The sequence below is a fragment of the Neoarius graeffei genome, chromosome 5 (genome assembly GCF_027579695.1).
Source record: "Neoarius graeffei isolate fNeoGra1 chromosome 5, fNeoGra1.pri, whole genome shotgun sequence".
NCBI lineage: Eukaryota > Metazoa > Chordata > Actinopteri > Siluriformes > Ariidae > Neoarius > Neoarius graeffei.
In genome coordinates this window covers 49890105-49910952 of record NC_083573.1, presented here as the reverse complement: position 1 = coordinate 49910952, position 20848 = coordinate 49890105, and the positions used below count along the sequence as shown (strand labels likewise).

At 44.8% G+C, this 20848-nt stretch overlaps 1 protein-coding gene across 1 annotated transcript in view; it reads left to right on the top strand.

Moving 5' to 3' along the window:
• Positions 1 to 340: 340 nt before the first annotated feature.
• The window catches only part of fam210ab (family with sequence similarity 210 member Ab), a 32371-nt gene continuing 11863 nt past the window's right edge, over positions 341 to 20848 (top strand). Inside the window, exons 1-2 of the mRNA XM_060920566.1 lie at positions 341 to 451; positions 19346 to 19764. Coding sequence (XP_060776549.1) covers positions 19379 to 19764 — 386 coding nt within the window. The 5' untranslated portion in view covers positions 341 to 451; positions 19346 to 19378. The remainder of the gene's footprint in view (positions 452 to 19345; positions 19765 to 20848) is intronic.

The window sequence follows — 20848 nt, the reverse complement described above, 5'->3', positions numbered from 1 at the left end:
TTTATTCTCATCTACATTTAATTAACTTTCAGAGCTTTGTTTATGTAGTCTTTTTCAGATAATGCTAGGATAATGTTTTTCTTCCATCTTTTTCTCAAGCACATTGTAATGTATGAAAATCTACTGTGTCATCTCTCGTTCACTCAAGATGAACTAAACTTCGGACGACAGCCATTGTTGTGCCGCTTTGGTGTGACGTCATCAAAATGAACGCGTGAACGAACGAATTTCTTTGCTGAACTGACCGACATGAACGAACTGGCGGACTTGACTTGGCATGTAGCCTAGCCGTGCTAAGCCCTGAGAGACTACATTTCCCGTGATGCAGTGCGCGGGTGAAGTCCATGTGCGGCAGGGCGGACAGTGTGTTCCTGCATGCCAGAGACAAGACGATGGCGCGGCGCGTGCTTTCGAAGACACGGTAGAAACTCCGAGTCCACACGGTTTCAGCGTAAGATTCACTTCACATTCTCTCATTTCTATCAGCGCCATGTTTTCCTCCTTTGTGCTCGGTTAGCTCGCCGATTAGCTTCGCTAGAGTCTATATTTAACTCTACAGCAACGTAGAGCTCGCTGTGTGGCGCGTGCGTGCGCGCATGCGTCATGATCCAGCTCTAATATTGTCTCCCTGAGCTCGAACACTGAAGCCGAACTCCAGCTTGTCGGCGTGCTGTTGATAGAAATCAAACTCGGAAGTACTAATAAGGCAAACGACATGTTGGCTTGTTATAAATATCCCCTAGATGTCATGTGTGTTGTTATAACCCATGAATATGAGGGTAGTCTCTCGACTGGGAGCTTGTGTGGGCGGTTTGGGACGTGCTGTTTACTGGGTGTGAAGCCACGCCCCCTGGTCTGAAGGTGAAGGCTAGCAACTGCAAGGACTTTTATAAACGTCATTTTTATTTTCCTGACAAGAGCTAATCCACACAGAGAAACATTCAGGTACTCACAGGGAACAGAATCAGCCAGGGAATATGCACAGAATCTGCTTATTTAACCCTTTGATGCAAAACATGGGTCAAAAGTGACCTGGCTGAGGTTTTCTCTTCTATATCTCATTATCTGTAGCCGCTTTTCCACTACCAACGCGGCTGAGTTGGGCTGAGCCGTGCCGTGCTGAGTTGGGCTGAGTCGAGCTGAGTGGGGCTGTTGGAGTTGCATTTCGACTACAACCGCGCTGAACCGTGCTGGCTGGAAGTGGGTGGACACATTGGGTGGAGTTAGCGAAAGTGGGTGGACGTCACGTGATGTCGTTAGGCGGCGCAAACAGTGACATCAGTGAGCTTTTAAGCGGTAGTCTCACGACCCGGATAGTAAACAATAAACATGGAGGACATGGAGTCGTTAGTGTTGCTGGTCTTGGTGCTGTGGCTTGTTGTCACCGACAACGCCAACAGATACTGGCAAGAGCGTATAGATGAGGCGAGGCGCATAAGGCTTCAGAAATTCTCGTAATAATTCTTCTTCCGGGTTTACGGTGTTTACAGATCCCAGCGTGCTCGCGGGGCGTGTGTGGGCATGTGAGGACACTCCTCCTCACCAATCAGTGCACAGGGGAGTGTCTCCTCACGCCCCTAGCCCCACTCGGCTCGGTTTGGCTCGCTTCAGCCCCACTCCAAAACCGTGCGAGTTTTGGGTGCTGAGTAGGGCTGAAGCGAGCTGAGTCGTGCTGCTCTGAGGTAGTCGAAACGCGAGCCGTGTCAGGCTGAAGTGAGCTGAAAAAGGGTAGTGGAAAAGGGCCAAATAGACACAGACAACCATTCACACTCACATTCACACCTACGGTCAATTTAGAGTCACCAGTTAGCCTAACCTGCATGTCTTTGGACTGTGGGGGAAACCGGAGCACCCGGAGGAAACCCACGCGGACACGGGGAGAACATGCAAACTCCACACAGAAAGGCCCTCGCCGGCCACGGGGCTCGAACCCGGACCTTCTTGCTGTGAGGCGACCGCGCTAACCACTACACCACCGTGCCGCCCTTGATCATCATACATCCTTATTTTATTTTTTCCTTTCTTACTTTTTGAATAAAAACCCTTTTTGTATCACTACCCTTCTAATGCACAACATGGGTCAAAAACGACCTGCATTCATTTTCCAGGTTATTTCATGTATGGCTGAGTGTTTCTATGATATACTTTGGAAATAAATTAATTTTGTCATTTACTTTTCCAAATATGCAGTAAATATCTTGTTTTTGTTTAGCACAAATCATCATTTTTATTTTTCCTTTCTTAAGTTAGGAGCAAGCACAGCTTTTGTAATTCTACATCAAGTTTACACACATGGGTCAGAACCGACCCGCATGCGTTTACTCCAGCGTTTGGTGGGAACTGCGAATTGTGCTTGTGTCAGACATTTCACAGCTCAGCACAGCGCCCTTTGCTCAGCTAATACATGGAAGTAATGCTTTTCAATTGTTCTAACATTACCTTAGAAAAAATTGATGTTTAGGTTCCCTTGAGAGTGAGTAGATTACTTGTCAGAAAGTTACAAGTAATTACTATTAGCTACCGAGCTGTTGACATATTCTACTTTAGTTAGCTAATTTTATTGTAGTTGGCTTGGCTAACTCCATAGTTAATAAATAAATAACTGGCCCCATTCACTGCTAAAGTAATTACCTGAAACAAATTATTATTATAGTATTAAGACATTTAATTTTAAATCACACCTGGATGACCCATGTGTAGTAATATAAAAAGTATTTTTGTTCATAAAGTAGGAAAGAAAAAATTAAATTAATGATTTGTGGTAATTAAAAACAAGATATTTTAAAGAATACTTGGAATATTCAATCATAAAATAAATTGATTTCAAAAGATAGAGCAAAGAAAAACTCAGTCAGCATGAAATAACCTGGAAAATGAATGCGGGTCATTTTTGACCCATGCTGTGCATTAGAAGGGGTGCGCATATGTTTTGCATCAAAGGCTTAACACAAATGAAAGTGTGTCAGCTAGTATGAGTTAGGACACATTAGGTGATGCATGTTCAGAGGTGGACAGTAATGAAGTACATTTACTTGAGTACTGCGCTTAAAGTGCACATCACGGGTAAATTCAGGAGCAAGATCAATGTAATTCTCCTATTTTATATTAAAGGAATAATCCGGAGTGATATGCTTTCTAGGTCTATTTTCGCATTATTGGGAGTGCATACGTTGAGTTGCGACCACAATCGCATCAATCGGATGTGTTTTGAGACAGTTTGTTTTTTGCGATTTCAACCGGAAAGCGCTAACACAGCAGTGCGCGGGGCATGTGTTTTTGCCGTTACAAAACGCTAGTTTTAAAACCATTGCAAAGCTCAAAACAACATGACAGTTCTGTGGAAGTGAGTAGAGGGTTCCTACAAACAAAACGAAGCATCCCTAGCTCTGCAAGTGCACGGACAGTGTGTAGAAGAGTAAATACAAAGCCAGTACCTTACCTGAAGTTGTTGTTCTCCAGACGCCATCTTCAGGGGAAAGTCCGTAAAAGTTGAGTGCCGAGTACAGAGCCCATCCCGCTGGAAATGCACAATTTCGTAGCATTTTACGGAAACACAGTCTATTTTTTAGGTTGAAATTGAAAGGAAATTGTGTGCAAAAACATTACAGTCCAAGCCGGTTGGAATTTTGAATGGGAGGTCATATGATGTCTCATGAGAAGCCCAGGGAAGTTCTTCATCCCTGTGAAGCACCGTGCATCCTCTCTTGGAACATCTGGCTCGTCACGGTGTAGAAGGTCCCACTCTTGGCAACAGAGGCACTCCTCTTCGGTGGCCATGGGCTCACAGTGCCCACAGGCACTAGCCTGGGCCCGCCCATCCTAAGTGTGACGCAACACGAGGGCCTGTTGCGAGCTTAGTCTGGCCAGGCAAGCTATCTACAGCTCTTCCAAGCTCCAGAAAAATCGGGAACCAATCAACTTTGAGCATCTCCAACGGCCCTGGGTAGAGGCGTGTTCAAGGCACTGACGTAGTAGAACTGCGACCGGAAGCCATAGATTGTTTACAGAATCTATGCCGGAAGCGCTTCATTCACGCTTCCGCATCTATTACTCATAGATGCTGTATTGAAAGCATTCAACGGGAAGTTCTCATTGAAAACGGAGCAAAGAACAGCCCTGGAGGTATTTATTGAAAGGAAGGACGTTTTCGCCTTGCTCCCGACCGGCTTCGGTAAGAGTTTAATCTACCAGTTAGCCCCGTCGCGTCGCATACGTCAGAGGAAAGAGTGATGTGATTGGTTTAAGCTTCGTCACAGCCTTTTCTGGCTTCGACCAGTAGCAAACTGAGGCATTTCAGGGAGGCGGGTCAACCACGGGCTCTGGGAAATGGTTGGGCTTAATATCTTGGCCAGACCAATAGCTCGGAGAGCTTTGAAGTCGCGTTAGCCAGGCTACACAGGCACACCACCAGTTCCCAGCAACTCTAGGCTGCGTTGCAACCATCTCTGCCTGCTGAAGATCTCTCGCTCTCCTTCTACTTACAACTCCTCCTCCGTATATTCTGGTTTGAATAAATACGGGCAGCCGTCGAATTCAAACTCGAACGCAGCAAAATCCAATTCGTAGAGATCCTCTGCCATCTTGCTAGTCGCCTTCTCTACCGCACAACCTTTACTGTATGCCGCACATTCACGTGTAGAGAACTTCTTCCGGCAACAACATGTCTCGTGAGACATCACAGGACCTCCCATTCAAAATCCGGGGCATTCGAGCTGCCCCGCTGAGCCAGCCAGCCCTGAGTGCGTGACGTCACAGCGGTAAGCGGTTTTAAGGCCGAGGCCTTTTACAGCTATAGACCAAAGTCATATCAATAAAAATTGATGGTGAAAGTAAGAAATGCCGTTACCGACTTGCTCAACTAAGACTGATTTGACTTCAGTGATTGTGGGTTGACTCTCATTAAAACAGGATAGGTGTTACAACTTATGCAACATACATGTACATGCATGCATTTTCACTGATAAAACGTAAAAGGCTAATTAAATAATCAGATGAACTGAGACAATCACATTCTGAAGCAAATTAAATAATCTTATACCGGTAACTTAAACACACAATACAAATTACATGTATTAATCTAAATGCAGGTAAACGTGTTGTTTTTGTATCCAAATGAGAGTCAGAGCTTACCCGTCTGCGTTCTTGCTTCTTGAAGGCCGATCTTGTGGCTGATAGTTTCAAAAACAATCTGACTTTCAGTTGTTCGTCCAGTTCTCCGTTCATTCACTTCTTCCACATAAGGGCGAGATGGCAGCAATATCCAGTTTAGAAATCAGGCGGCTGCTCCACTCATTCTCTATTTTGTCCATACTGAGTACTCCACCATTACTGCTCAGCTCAGGCAATTACTAAAACCCAGGACGGGACGTCACCGGTTTTAGCAACAACCGCAGGGAGGTCACTGCCTGAGCGATATGTCATGTCACGTTCCATTCCATCCCGGGTTTTAGCAACAACCCTTGGCTCACTCCGGGAGGACTGGTGCAACTGAACTTTGCTTTTTAAATAAATAAATACTTTCCTTTTCTTGTAGTTTTCTTTTTCTTTAATTGTTGATACTGCACCCTCTTTCAATACAGGCTTATAGCTAACCCTGCTCAACAGATCAGAGGTCTCGTACGAGTCTTCAGTAAAATGTGCAGAGCAGAGGAGAGATCACTTCATAGCCGCCCAATGTGCCTGTGAACTTCTCGCAAAACGCGTCCAAATCTTTGCGGTTTGAACATTCTTGGACCATGAATGTAACGTAAATCCACCTTCTGTCGTGTTGCTGATGGGTCCAGCAACACATCTACGTGGCATGGCGATAAATTAGCTCAAAATGGAGGCTCCGAGTTGCAGTCATCTCTGTGTTTTAGTATAGCGGAAATGGCGATGAGACCGATAGACTTCCTGCTGTGACGTTACGGACGTCAAGGTCATTCACTCAGACCGCTACCTATATTAATCACTTTAATTGTAAAAATTACTACATTAGATTTATTGTTAATGCTTAAAACTATTCCTGTGCCATTCTTGAGGTCTCAAGGCGTTTATAAACGAAAGTGAGGCCATTGCTCTGCGTATATGCTTTAAGTACACTTTTTTTTGAGTATCTGTACTTTACTTGAGTATTATTTTTTTGGAAACTTATGACTTCATTACATTTGAAAGACAAATATCGTACTTTTTACCCCACTACATTTCTATCAAGGTCCTCGTTACTTGTTACTATGAAGCAGCTTTGAAAGTGGAGGTATTTTTCTTTTCTTTTCTAAAACGTGATTGTTTTTTTCTCAGGTGACACTGAGACAGCCGATCAGTAATCACTAGGGTCACGTCACATCCATAGACTGTATAAAATCAAGTTCGATGATTTCTCAGCAGTATTGTTTAACACGATCAGTTGATGGTAGAGTGGAAGGAGGCGGTTCTTCTGGTGAATGCACGCACTCATGGCTTTACCTAGAACCCATGTTTCAGTTTTCTGAAAGAATTAAAGATTCATTTCGTTTTAAATTTTTGCTTTGTTTGCCAAAAATGAACCGCATCACGGCCTACAAAAACTCACCGTCCAACCTGCAGAAGCATATTGAGGGATATAAACGTTTTATTCCAAGAGAAAGCTTGCAATGAAGTTGTCTGTGCTTTTAGAGCTAGCGATAACATTGCAATAGTTATGCAGTCTGGTTAGTCAAATGACTTTCTATGGATTTTCCTGCCAAGTTGCCATCGCCTTGTCCACAACGAACGTTTACACATAGCTAGTTAACTTGGACACTGTTAGTTAGCATGTAAAAACGGAGTTACGCTAACATGAATAACATGAACTTATCTGAAGTCCTTTCAGAAATATGTTTTAGCATAATCTTGCCAAATAAACAGAATGTAGAAGTCTTTCTTTTCTAGTAACGTTAGCTACCTGATATGATTTTGAGTTTGAAAAGAGTTTCCTAGCATGTCAGGTAGAGTTTCACTGAGTAGTTAGCTTAACGTTAAACCACCATGATGGCACAGCATGCGTTAATTTTGTGAATTCACAGTTCTGTCTTTGGTAACTGCATTAGGTTTTGTAAGTGTTGTGGCAATATTACAACGATGCATTGACAGAAAATGTACTTTTAATACTTAAGTATTTTTAAAAGCAAGTACTTCAGTACTTAAGTAAAATTTTGCCTGGACAACTTTCTCTTGTATCGGAGTAACATTTGAGCAGTGGGATCTGTACTTTGACTTAAATAATGAAGTTGGGTACTTTGCCCACCTCTGTGCATGTTTTAAGTATCACCTGTTTTCACATGAACAGCAGTGAACCCAAGAGTATGCTAAAGGGCAAAATAATTCTCTTGAATAAAGCACTGATTTGGATAGTAAGCACATTTTTTTCTGTTGCGAAATGATTTTAATGCAGAGCTCAGTATCAGATTTCACAGCTTTCTTTTCAGAGAGTTAGTTAGGAGCAGCAGCACCAACAAAAATACAGACGCACTCGCCAAAGTGTGCACGCGGTCTGTAACTGAGTCAGGGAGGTGAAGTGACACAGGTGTAGTATAACTAGCTAATGTTTAACTTGGTCGTTCACTTTAGGATCAAAGAATTATCACACTGTTTTGGTAGCTAGCCATCTCTCACCAGCCACATACCTTTTCGCTTTAAGAGGATTGGTCCATCCATGCATTATCTATACCGCTTATCTGTCAGGGTCGCAGTGGAAGCTGGAGCCAATCCCAGCAGACTTTGGGTGAGAGATTGGTACATTTTTTGAGAAACAACAAAAACTGTGATTCAAGACAAACCATCCATCCATTATCTGTAGCCACTTATCCTATTCTACAGGGTCACAGGCAAGCTGGAGCCTATCCCAGCGGACTATGGGCGAGAGGCGGGGTACACCCTGGACAAGTTGCCAGGTTATCGCAGGGCTGACACATAGACACAAACAACCATTCACATTCACACCTACGGTCAATTTAGAGCCACCAATTAACCTAACCTGCATGTCTTTGGACTGTGGGGGAAACCAGAGCCCCCAGAGGAAACCCACGCGGACACAGGGAGAACATGCAAACTCCACACAGAAAGGCCCTCGCCAGCTGCTGGGCTCAAACCCAGGACCTTCTATGTGGACCTTCTAGCTAACTTGATGTATAACTGTCTTCTTCTTTAGTGTTTTGCCTGATGGCAGGTCTGGCTCAGACATCCATCAGAGTTTCTAGGGAACATTACAGTAGTAGTTTCCTGTTGCCTTCTACTGGATTATTATAGAGGTTTTCCTCTCTCAACCATTCACACACACACACATTCACACCTATGGGCAGTTTAGAGTAGCCAGTTAACCTAACCGCCTGTCTTTGGACTGTGGGGGAAACCAGAGCACCCTGAGGAAACCCACATAGACACAGGGAGAACATGCAAACTCCCCTGTCAGCCATTGGGCTCGAACCGAGAACCTTCTTGCTGTGAAGCGACAGTGCTAACGACTACACCACCGTGCCACCCGAATAGCTATCACCAGTAGCCAATTCAGGATTAGAACATGCAGTTCTTTTTTGCACTTCCACCACAACATTATTTTGCTTTCTCTGCATTGTTGTTTTCTAGGCATCTACGTGCAAAACTTCCAACACACACACAGACATGAAACTAGCCCAAAAAGTTTGGGCACTCTAAATGGGAGACGCATTGTTTCTTTTTCTCTGCTTTTGTGGGGGCGAGAAGGTCACTGTGGTGTGCAGACATTTCTGATGTGTAGTATTTGCAGTATATCTATTTGAATTATAGCCTGCTACAGTCATTATCCCCTCCATAATCCCCTCATAAAGTTTCACTCTGCTAAACTTTGCAATATGTTTAACAGCATAAATGATTTTACGCATCATAAATACACTGTCTGCACTTTCCCTTTTTTGCTATAGCCTTTGTTTGCAGATTTTGATGATATTTTTATTATTATTTGCTTTAAAACATGATCTTGGCAGCCAGAGATTATTTTGAAACTAGTCCAAAAAAAGACCATCCACAGACTTGCTTTTTCCACAACGCTGTTCCAAAACTGTCCCAATTTAGAGTAAAAACTGTGCCCCGGCAACCGTCTACATGCATCCACAAATCCTGTTGAATCAACTGAAACTTAACATAGCAAATCACAACATACCAACACAAGTAGGGTCTTGAGTGGTAGCACTGTAGTGTTAATGTGCTACATGGTATGTGTGTGTGTGTCAAGAGCGCGTGAGACAGAAGGGAAAGTTTAAAAAAAAAACATGCAGAGGAAAAAGGACCAAACCATGAGGAAAATTCCTGAAAGAGCACGTAGGGGTGTGTGGTCTAAGGGCTAATCTATTTTGCACTCATCACTGGTGCTGCCAAATTTCAAAATTTTGAAATTTGCAGGAAGTATGTAGATGATTTACCTCTCATCCATGTATGCCATGATGCTAGGGTAACATCTCCAATACATCTGAATAACTGAGATCTCTAGGTCCTGAGCAGTAAAATGGCAAGTAATCCAGATGAATGGAGACATGGTGGTGGCGTTTATGAGAAACCTCTTCCAATGCCTCATAACCTGTTTGGACAACAGATAATGTCTTTATGATACTACAAAAGTGCTAGGAATCTGGATACATTCTGATATACAGTGGGATTGTCATAAAGCAGCAATAGTTAAAAAAAAGTGAACAATAAAATGTATTTCTTGAGGTGTCCGAAAAGGGCAGGAGACAACAATAGATTGTGGTTATATTCGTCCCACACCTGCCCAGCATGGCATGGAAACCTGACACAGGCTGCGCCAAACCAGTGTGTGTTCAGAATCGTGCCTGCCCAGTCATCGTGCCCTGAACACCCTCTCATTGACCATATTTCAGTTTTGTAGGAAGTTTCCCTTCAGCCTAATCAAATTCCCATTTCAGATACTAGCTGCCTCCCCTTCAGCCCCAGGCGTAATTCTGGCAAAGCAGGAGTGTAATCAGTGATAGAGCCCTCAAATAAGGATTGCGATCGAATAAGAATTTGAAATACACTTTATGGCCAAATGTATGTGGACACCTGGCCGTCACACTTATATGTGGGTCTTCCCCAAAGTTGCCACAAAGTTGGAAGCACACAAATGTATAGGATGTGTGTAGCTGTTAAGATTTCCCGTCACTGGATCCAAGAGGCCCAAACTTGTGCCAGCATGAGATCCATGAAGACAAAGTTTACCATGGCTAGAGTGGACCACAACCCCATTGAACACCTTTGAGATGAACTGGAACACTGACTACACCCCAGGCCTCCTTGCCTGACATCAGTGTCTGACCTCACTAATGTTCTTGTGGCTGAATGAGCAAATCCCCACAGTTGTGTTCCAAAATCTAGTGGAACGCCTTCCCAGAAGAGTGGCGGCTGTTATAGCAGCAAACAGGGACTAAATCTGGAATGGGATGTTCGACAAACACATAAGGATATGATAGTTCGGTGTCCACATACTTTTGGCCATATAATATTTATTGATTTTTTTTCTTTTATCTTTTATTGTGTTATGAATTGTGGGTGTGGTGGGGGAGGAGGAGACCGGAGATGGATATTACACTTTTTGTCTTAGCACCTATAACTTGCAGAATTTTTGTGATGGAGTGCTCAAATTTTGACACAGGCCCCTCATTTGTTTACTACAAATAGAAATGTTTTCAACTTCTCCAATTCTAAAACAAAATTCATTATATCAAATGCAAGGAATGCCATTGTTACAACCTACCCCACTACCAGGGTATGTTGTAACACAACCTCGGGTAAATTGTAACAGTCAAATTGAAGAATCTCAAATTGAGACCACACCACAAAATATGCATCTACAGTGGTGCTTGAAAGTTTGTGAACCCTTTAGAATTTTCTATATTTCTGCATAAATATGACCTAAAACATAATCAGGTTTTCACACAAGTCCTAAAAGTAGATAAAGAGAACCCAGTTAATCAAATGAGACAAAAATATTATACTTGGTCATTTATTTATTGAGGAAAATGATCCAATATTATATATCTGTGAGTGGCAAAAGTATGTGAACCTTTGCTTTCAGTATCTGGTGTGACCCCCTTGTGCAGCAATAACTGCAGCTAAACGTTTCCGGTAACTGTTGATCAGTCCTGCACACCGGCTTGGGGGAATTTTAGCCCATTCCTCCATACAGAACAGCTTCAACTCTAGAATGTTGGTGGATTTCCTCACATGAACTGCTTGCTTCAGGTCCTTCCACAACATTTCAATTGGATTAAGGTTGGGACTTTGACTTGGCCATTCCAAAACATTAACTTTTTATTCTTCTTTAACCATTCTTTGGGAGAACGACTCTCCTCCTTGAATCGCCACCTTAACGTGGTGGAGGGGTTTGAGTGCCTCAGGGATTCTAGAAGCTATGTTGTCGGGGGCATTTGCCTCTGGTAGGGTCTCCCAAGGCAAACAGGTCTTCGATGAGAGGTCAGACAAAGAGTGGTTCAAATGACCCTTATGAGAGGAAAAGCAGGTATCCGAGTGCCCTCGCCCAGACCAAGGATACTGGGGCCCCACCCTGGAGCCAGGCCTGGGGGAGGGGCTCGCCGGCGAGTGCCTGGTGGCCGGGCCTATGACCGTGGGGCAAAGCCTGGGCCAAGCCCAAATGAGCAGCACAGAACCACTCTCCTGTGGACCCACCACCCGCAGGAGGTGCTATAAGGGTCCGGTGCACTGTGGATTGGGTGGCAGCCAAAGGCGGAGCCCCTGGCATACTGCTCCCCAGCTGACAAAACTGGCTTTTGGGACATGGAATGTCACCTCTCTGGTGGAAAAGGAGCCTGAGCTTGTGCGTGAGGTTAAGCGGTACCGACTAGATATAGTTGGGCTCACCTCAATGCATAGCTTGGGCTCTGGAACCAATTTCCTGGAGAGGGGTTGGACTCCCTTCCATGCTGGAGTTGCCAAGGGTGAGCGGTGCCAGGCAGGGGTGGGGCTATTGCTAGCTCCCCAGTTCGGCGCGCTAACATCAGAGTTCTCCCCAGTGAATGAGAGGGTCGTTTCCCTGCGTCTTTGGGTTGGGGAATGGTCTCTGACTGTCATTTGCACTTATGCGCCAAATGGTAGTTCAGAGTACCCATCCTTCTTGGAGTCCTTGAGTGGGGTGCTAGACGGTGCACCATGAGGGGACTTCATTGTTTTATTGGGGGACTTCAATGCTCATGTGGGCAATGACTGTGAGACTTGGGGGGGGTGATTGGGAGGAACGGTCTGCCCTATCTGAACCCGAGTGGTGTTCTTTTGTTTAACTTCTGTGCTATGCATGGTTTGGCCATAATGAACACCATGTTCGAGCATAAGGGTGTCCATAAGTGCATGTGGCACGAGGATGCACTAGGCGGTAGATCATTGATTGATTGACTTTGTAGTCGTTTCATCTGATCTACGACCATATGTCTTGGACACTCGGGTGAAGAGAGGAGCAGTGCTGTCAACTGATCACTACCTGGTGGTGAGCTGGATCAGATGACGGGGGAGGAGGCCAGACAGACCTGGTAGGCCCAAACGTGTAGTGAGGGTATGCTGGGAACATCTGGCGGAGGCTCCCGTCCGTCAGATCTTCAACTGCCACCTCCGGCAGAGCTTCAGCTGCAGAGGATGGGGACATTGAGTCCGAGTGGACCATGTTCTGCACCTCCGTTGCTGAGGTGGCTGTGCAGAGCTGCGGCTGCAAGGTTGTTGGTGCCTGTCATGGCAGTAATCCCTGAACCCGGTGGTGGACACCTGTGGTGAGGGGAGCTGTCAAGCTGAAGAAGGAGTCTTATCGGGCTTGGTTAACCTGTGGGTCGCCAGAGGCAGTTGACAGATGCTGACGGGCCAAGCAGAACACGGCTCTGGCGGTCACTGAAGCAAAACTCGGGTGTGGGAGGAGTTCGGTGAGGCCATGAAAAGTGACTTTCAGTCAGCCTCAGAGAGATTCTGGCAAACCGTCCAGCAGCTCAGGAAGGGGAAGCAGTGCTCTGTCCCTACTGTTTACAGTGAGGATGGAGTGCTGTTGACCTCAACTGGGGACATTGTCTGGTGGTGGAAGGAATACTTTGAGGATCTCCTCAATCCCACCTTCATGTTGTCCGACGAGGACGCAGAATCTGAGGGTGCTTGGGAGGACTCGCCCATCACAGGGGCTGAGGTTGCCGAGGTGGTTAAAAAAAATCCTTGGTGGCCAGGCTCTGGGGGTGGATGAGATTCGTCCTGAGTTCCTGAAGGCATTGGATGTTGTTGGGCTGTCTTGGCTGACACGCCTCTTCAACATTGCATGGAGGTCAGGGATAGTGCCTCTGGATTGGCAGACTGGGGTGGTGGTCCCCCTTTTTAAAAAGGGGGACCAGAGAGTGTGTTCCAACTATAGGGGGATCACACTTCTCAGCCTCCCTGGGAAAGTCTATGCTGGGGTGCTGGAGAGGAGAATCCGGTCAATAGTCGAATCTCGGATTCAGGAGGAACAATGCGGTTTTCATCCAGGTCGTGGAGCACTGGACCAACTCTTTACCCTTGCAAGGGTACGTGGGAGTTTGCCCAACTGGTCTACATGTGTTTTGTGGACCTGGAGAAGGCTTATGACCGTGTCCTTCATGGTGCCCTGTGGGGGGTGCTTTGGGAGTATGGGGTTCAAGGCCCACCACTGTGGGCCATTCGGACCCTGTATGACCAGAGCAGGAGTTTGGTTTGCATTGCTGGCAGTAAGTGAGACTTGTTCCTGGTGCATGTGGGACTCCACCAGGGCTGCCCTTTGTCACCAGTTCTGTTCATAACTTTTATGGACAGAATTTCTAGGTGCAGCCAAGGGGCAGAGGGTGTCCGGTTTGGTGGCATCAGGATCACGTCTCTGCTTTTTGCAGATGATGTGGTCCTGTTGGCTTCATCAATCTGTGACCTATAGCATGCGCTGGGATGAGGACCAGCACCTCCAAGTCTGTGGCCATGGTGCTCAGCCGGAAACAGGTGGAGTGCCTATTTCAAGTCAGGGGGGAGTTGCTACCTAAAGTGGAGGAGTTTAAGTATCTCAGGGTGTTGTTCACGAGTGAGGGTAAAGGGGAGCGGGAGTTGGACAGACGGATCGGGGCAGTGTCAGCAGTGATGCGGACGCTAAACCGGTCTGTTATGGTAAAGAGAGAGCTGAGCCAAAAGGCAAAGCTCTCAATTTACTGGTCCATCTATGTTCCCACTCTCACCTATGGTCACGAGCTGTGGGTAATGACCGAAAGAATGAGATCGCGGATACAAGCGGTAGAAATGAGTTTTTTCCGTAGGGTGGCTGGGCACTCCCTTAGAGACAGGGTGAGAAGCTTGGTCATTCAGGAGAGACTCAGAGTAGAACCGCTGCTCCTCCACATCAAAAGGAGTCAGTTGAGGTGGTTTGGGCACCTTGTTAGGATTCCCCCTGGATGCCTCCCAAGGGAGGTTCTCTGGGCATGCCCCACCAGGAGGAGACCCTGGGGCAGACTCAGGACATGCTGGACAGATTACATCTCCCTGCTGGTCTGGGAACGCCTTGGTATTCCCCCAAAAGAGCTGGTGGAGGTGGCCAGGGAGAGGGAAGTCTGGGCTGCTCTGCTTAGGCTGCTACCCCCACGATCCGGATAAGCGGTAGAAAATAGATGGATGGATGGATGGATGGATGGATGGTAGAATGACTTGTGTGCTTAGGGTTGTTGTCTTGCTGCATAACCCACCTTCTCTTGAGGTTAAGTTCATGGACAGATGTCCTGACATTTTCCTTTAGAATTTGCTGGTATAATTCAGAATTTATTGTTCCATCAATGATGGCAAGCCATCCTGGCCCAGATGCAGCAAAACAGGCCCAAACCATAATACTACCACCACCATGTTTCACAGATGGGATAAGGTTCTTATGCTGGAATGCAGTGTTTTCCTTTCTCCAAACATAACGCTTCTCATTTAAACCAAAAAGTTCTATTTTGGTCTCATCCATCCACAAAACATTTTTCCAATAGCCTTCTTGTCCATGTGATCTTTAGCAAACTGCAGACAAGCAGCAATGTTCTTTTTGGAGAGCAGTGGCTTTCTCCTTGCAACCCTGCCATGCACACCATTTGTTGTTCAGTGTTCTCCTGATGGTGGACTCATGAACATTAGCCAATGTGAGAGACGTCTTCAGTTGCTCAGAAGTTATCCTGGGGTCCTTTGTGACCTCGCTGACTATTACATGCCTTGCTCTTGGAGTGATCTTTGTTAGTCGACCACTCCTGGGGAGGGTAACCAGGGTCTTGAATTTCCTGCATTTGTACACAATCTGTCTGACTGTGGATTGGTGGAGTCCAAACTCTTTAGAGATGGTTTTGTAACCTTTTCTAGCCTGATGAGCATCAACAAGGCTTTTTCTGAGGTCCTCAGAAATCTCCTTTGTTCGTGCCATGATACACTTCCACAAACATGTGTTGTGAAGATCAGACTTTGATAGATCCCTGTTCTTTAAATAAAACAGGGTGCCCACTCACACCTGATTGTCATCCCATTGATTGAAAACACCTGACTCTAATTTCACCTTCAAATTAACTGCTAATCCTCGAGGTTCATATACTTTTGCCACTCACAGATATGTAATATTGGATCATTTTCCTCAATAAATAAATGACCAAGTATAATATTTTTGCCTCATTTGTTTAACTGGGTTCTCTTTATCTACTTTTAGGACTTGTGTGAAAATCTGATGATGTTTTAGGTCATATTTATCCAGAAATATAGAAAATTGTAAAGGGTTCACAAACTTTCAAGCACCACTGTATGCAAGTTTAGTGTGCATGTACCAGCACTTGAGCATCTTCCTGTAGTTCACTAAGAACGAGAGGAACACGTCACCGACTGCTAAATGAAGAACAGTGTCAGTGGTATGCGTCCTAACATTAGAAGAGCTTTTTTAAAGCGAGACAGCCTTTCGATTTCATAAAATCAGTGAAATTTAGTTCCCTCTGAAATTTGGTCATTGTGATATATGTTTATTTCTATAATATCTCAAAAAATATCAGGCCATTCTGTGGCTGGGAAGTTATTTAATTTGAGGGGATTCTCTAGCAAATAATGTGCAGTCAAGCAGACAGAGGAAGTCCGTGTGTGCATGCACAGGTTTACCTTGACCGTGCACTGACAGTTACATCATTCTGTCACTAAACAGACAGCTGATCACACCGAGGTGCTCGCTGAGCGCCGATATTTATTAGTTTGGTCCTGCGTTTCCTTTCCTTCACAACATAACGTCTTTCCTTCTTGCTTTGCGTTACTGTCGTCGGTCTTTGACGTTTCATTCGCACACTCACATCCTCCATTTTTCTCTCCTGTTTCAAATTTGTATCCCACAATGCCTTGTGTGAACGGGGAAAGCCCACCACGTGATGCATGACATAGTATCTTGAATTGGGTGAAGCAGGAAAAAAAATGGCGGCAAATTTAGGGCCACTTGGCCCCAAATTCATTAATTGTTCTGTTAAAAACAAAATCTAATAAAATTGGTAGTCTGTGATTTGAATTCAGTAGATTTCAGTCTCATCTCATCTCATTATCTGTAGCCGCTTTATCCTGTTCTACAGGGTCGCAGGCGAGCTGGAGCCTATCCCAGCTGACTACGGGTGAAAGGCGGGGTACACCCTGGACAAGTCGCCAGGTCATCACAGGGCTGACACATAGACACAGACAACCATTCACACTCACATTCACACCTACGGTCAATTTAGAGCCACCAGTTAACCTAACCTGCATGTCTTTGGACTGTGGGGGAAACCGGGGCACCTGGAGGAAACCCACGCGGACACGGGGAGAACATGCAAACTCCACACAGAAAGGCCCTCGCCGGCCACGGGGCTCGAACCCGGACCTTCTTGCTGTGAGGCGACAGCGCAAACCACTACACCACCGTGCCGCCTAGATTTCAGTCCACTAAACAAAAATAATTGGGTATTAGGGAAAATTATTTTTATGACTTACACTTGAAAAATCTGAAAGGCAGTCTGCCTTTAAAGAACAACTGATAATACCTGTTGACACATATGAACGAAAACCTTCAGCAGCGGTCCAGATGTAGCTCATCATAATCAGTGTAAATTTCCAGAAAGACTTTTGGCAGTTAATCAACCAACAAACATGCAGACTGTGTTTTTCTTTTAAATTATAAAACATGAACTTGAAATGTGTCTGTGTGTGTTATCCATCTAATCAGAGTTGCAGTGGTGATAGATGTATGTAGCTCTACTGGGGTGCAAGTTTTCATGGGCCCAGAACTTGCAATTTACGCTTCTAATCTACTTTTCTTCGGGTTTGGAATTTCCTAAGAGCTCGATGTACACAATGCTAAAATCTTCTTCTATGCGAGTTGTAATTACGGCAATGGTTTCAACACTTCCTTATGAGGCATTACAACCATCCTCATCCCTGTTAGTCACTGTTTAGCTGTCTGTACCAGCATGGTGGTTTGAACTTAGCATAGATTAAATGCTTCACATTTTACCTTAGAACCTGCTCATTAATCTAATACAAGTTACTTAATTAAAACTCCTACAGTTTCTGTACAGGGCTGGGTTCAAAAGATCGATCCATGATCCGATATCGATTCACGTTCAAAAAATACGAGCTCGATTCAAAAATGTATGGATCGATCCCTTCCAGGTGGCTATAGGCACTATTTTCTCGACCGCGCAAGGACCGCTATAAAAAGCGGGTGCTGGCAAACGAAACCGAAACTTCAGAACGCGAGATGGCTGAAGCTGCACAGCTAAAATCACCGCCTGGCCTGAAAGCTGATGTATGGCATTACTTTGGATTCAAACGTTACGAGGACAGAGACGAAGTCGACAGAACAAAAGCAGTGTGCAAACTGTGCCACATAGAGGTAAAATATAGTGGCAATACAACCAATCTCTGCAACCACTTATCCAGGCGCCACGCCGACACAGTTTCAGCTAAACCTGCGACGAATCAAACTGCACTGGAGAAGGCATTTGGTGTTAAATTTCCTTCAAATTCTCAGCGTGCCTTGAGCATAACCGAGGGTGTCGGAATATTTATTAGTAAAGACCTACGCCCCTACAGTGTCGTAAAAAATGCTGGATTCAAACTACTGGTGAAGAGACTGGAACCACGCTATGTCCTGCCCAGTCGCAAACATTTGAGCGAAACTGTTATCCCAAAAATGTATGCGAAAACAACATATGGGGCTGTTCCTGTCAATAGGGACAGTTTTTACTTTAAAGTGACAATCCAGCAATATCTAAGTAGATCAATATCGGATCGAATCGTGGATCGAATCGGATCGCGACCTTATGAATCAGAATCGAATCAATCCAGGAAATCTGGATCGATTCCCAGCCCTATTTCTGTATTAATCAAAATATAGACTTGATCCAAAAAATTATTTTCTTGCCTGATAATGAGCGTTTTGGCTGTAAAACCTGCACACTTCTTAGTGCAAATTCGCATGCAAGGTCAGGGAGGGATTGGTTAACGTGAAATTGATCGCATGACTTTTTATGTTATCTCTTATTGGTGAAAGTGATGCTGTTACAACCATCCCCGGTCTCCCTACATTTTAGTTTTATTCTATCCACATTCACTGGATATGAGCAATCACGCGCTCTGATTGGCTGCTCTACTACTACTAAGCTATCAGCTCATATACCGTGAGTAGAGAAAAACAAAATGACGGCGTGTGTTGCCGAACCAACCGAGGACGCAATAAAAACTCTACTCGAAAACAAACCCCCCAGAAATACAAAAAAGCAACAAAATATGGAATAAAAGTATATGATGGTATCTATTTTTTTTTTTCAAGAATTATTACAACATTTTTCACAAATTGCTCCTGTCATTTCGCCGGTTTGTTTACATTCTAAGCGGAAATTATTTTGTCGGACATTTTGTATAAAGTTATTTATCGAATTTGCAAAATATAAAAATGCTCTGTTTCTCAAAATCCAGTGAATGTGGATAGAATAAAACCGTTATTCCACTCAATCTCGTTGTACACGGTTTATAGCCGACTCGGCGCTCTATGTATGAATAAAATTTATTTTGTCACTTTTTTCTTAAATGGATATGCAAATATGATGCAGTTTTGTTTAACTGCCATGTGAGTGAGGAATGAAGTCAAAATACTGTGATTAAATCTCTTACGATGCTGTCGTTGTATCACTCATTCGTGTGTGAAAGTAATCTAAGGTTTACCCGAAAGCCAGAATGCACACAGTTGCACAGAGACGCTGTGAGCACCTTGACCTTACTCATACTTTTTACACACATCACTGTGATGTTAATTATTAATACTGGAGGTACACATTAGGTGCAGGAACAGAGATGTTGTATTGATGCTTTGTTTTTGCCCCTGTAGGCTGTGAGAGGTCGGGATTTTGAGGAACACACGATGCAGCGTGTGCTGTGTCCTGCAGCCGTCCCGCTGCGCTCGGTGTGCCTGCACCTCAACATGAGGGACCTGAGTGTCGGTGCACAGAGCCTTGATATCAAGCGCTTGACTGTACGCTGCTTCAGCTCGTCCAGCATCATCAGGAACTCCGAGTCCCACAAGACACGTCCTGACGTTCAGACAGCTGCACAGAGGCATGAGCGAGACCAGGGAGGGACAGGAGCCTCACCGCAGAGCAACAGAGACCTCGATCCACTGCAGGACAAGTCGATCGGCCTCTATCAGAGATTTAAGAAGACTTTTAAACAGTATGGCAAAGTGATGGTGCCAGTGCATCTCGTCACTTCCACTGTGTGGTTTGGGACGTTTTATTATGCTGCCATGAAGTAAGTGCACGACTTTTCTCTCGAATGTTCATTTAGTTCTTTTGGCATAAATGTTGACAATTGTTCTTTTCACTATCTAGCTGTTAATCACCTTCAAAATAAACGTTAATTCCTGAAGGAACACTTTAGTGATGTAGTTTGTCTGCATCTTAATAGTTAAGTTATTCGCTGTAGGTGAAGTGAATATCGGTGAATGATAACCGAGATGAAGCTGAGGTTATTCTTCACTGAGCCTGAGGTGGATAATTGTTCTAGTATAAATACACAGTGGCGGCACGGTGCTGTAGTGGTTAGCGCTGTCGCCTCACAGCAAGAAGGTCCGGGTTCGAGCCCCGTGGCCGACGAGGGCCTTTCTGTGCGGAGTTTGCATGTTCTCCCCGTGTCCGCGTGGGTTTCCTCCAGGTGCTCCGGTTTCCCCCACAGTCCAAAGACATGCAGGTTAGGTTAACTGGTGACTCTAAATTGACCGTAGGTGTGAATGTGAGTGTGAATGGTTGTCTGTGTCTATGTGTCAGCCCTGTGATGACCTGGCGACTTGTCCAGGGTGTACCCCGCCTTTCGCCCGTAGTCAGCTGGGATAGGCTCCAGCTTGCCTGCGACCCTGTAGAACAGGATAAAGCGGCTAGAGATAATGAGATGAGATAAATACACAGATGATTATTTTAAAAAAATTCATTTCAAACTTCAAAAGCAGCATGCAAATGTAATAAAGTCGCCGCACAGACTTGTCACTCATCTATGCTGAGTCACTTAAAATACTTTGTTTTGAAACGGATAAAATAAATCACAATCCCGCCTTACCTTTGAATAGTTTTAGACCAAACTTTGTAGCGTTTTTAGCGCTTTTAAGAACAGCGTTTTCCTTCATCGTTTAAAATTCTTCCTCACTTACGGCGACGAAGTGATTGGTTGTCATTTTGCCGAGTTACTCGAGGTGATTATTGAGAAATAGTCTGATTTTCTCGATCAATCAGCGAGTGCGATTTCCTATAATCACCTGCATATTTATACTGAAAGCGAGTAATCTTTATCTTGTACAGGGATGTGATTTTTCCGCGAATTTGCGGAATTCCGCTTTTTTCAC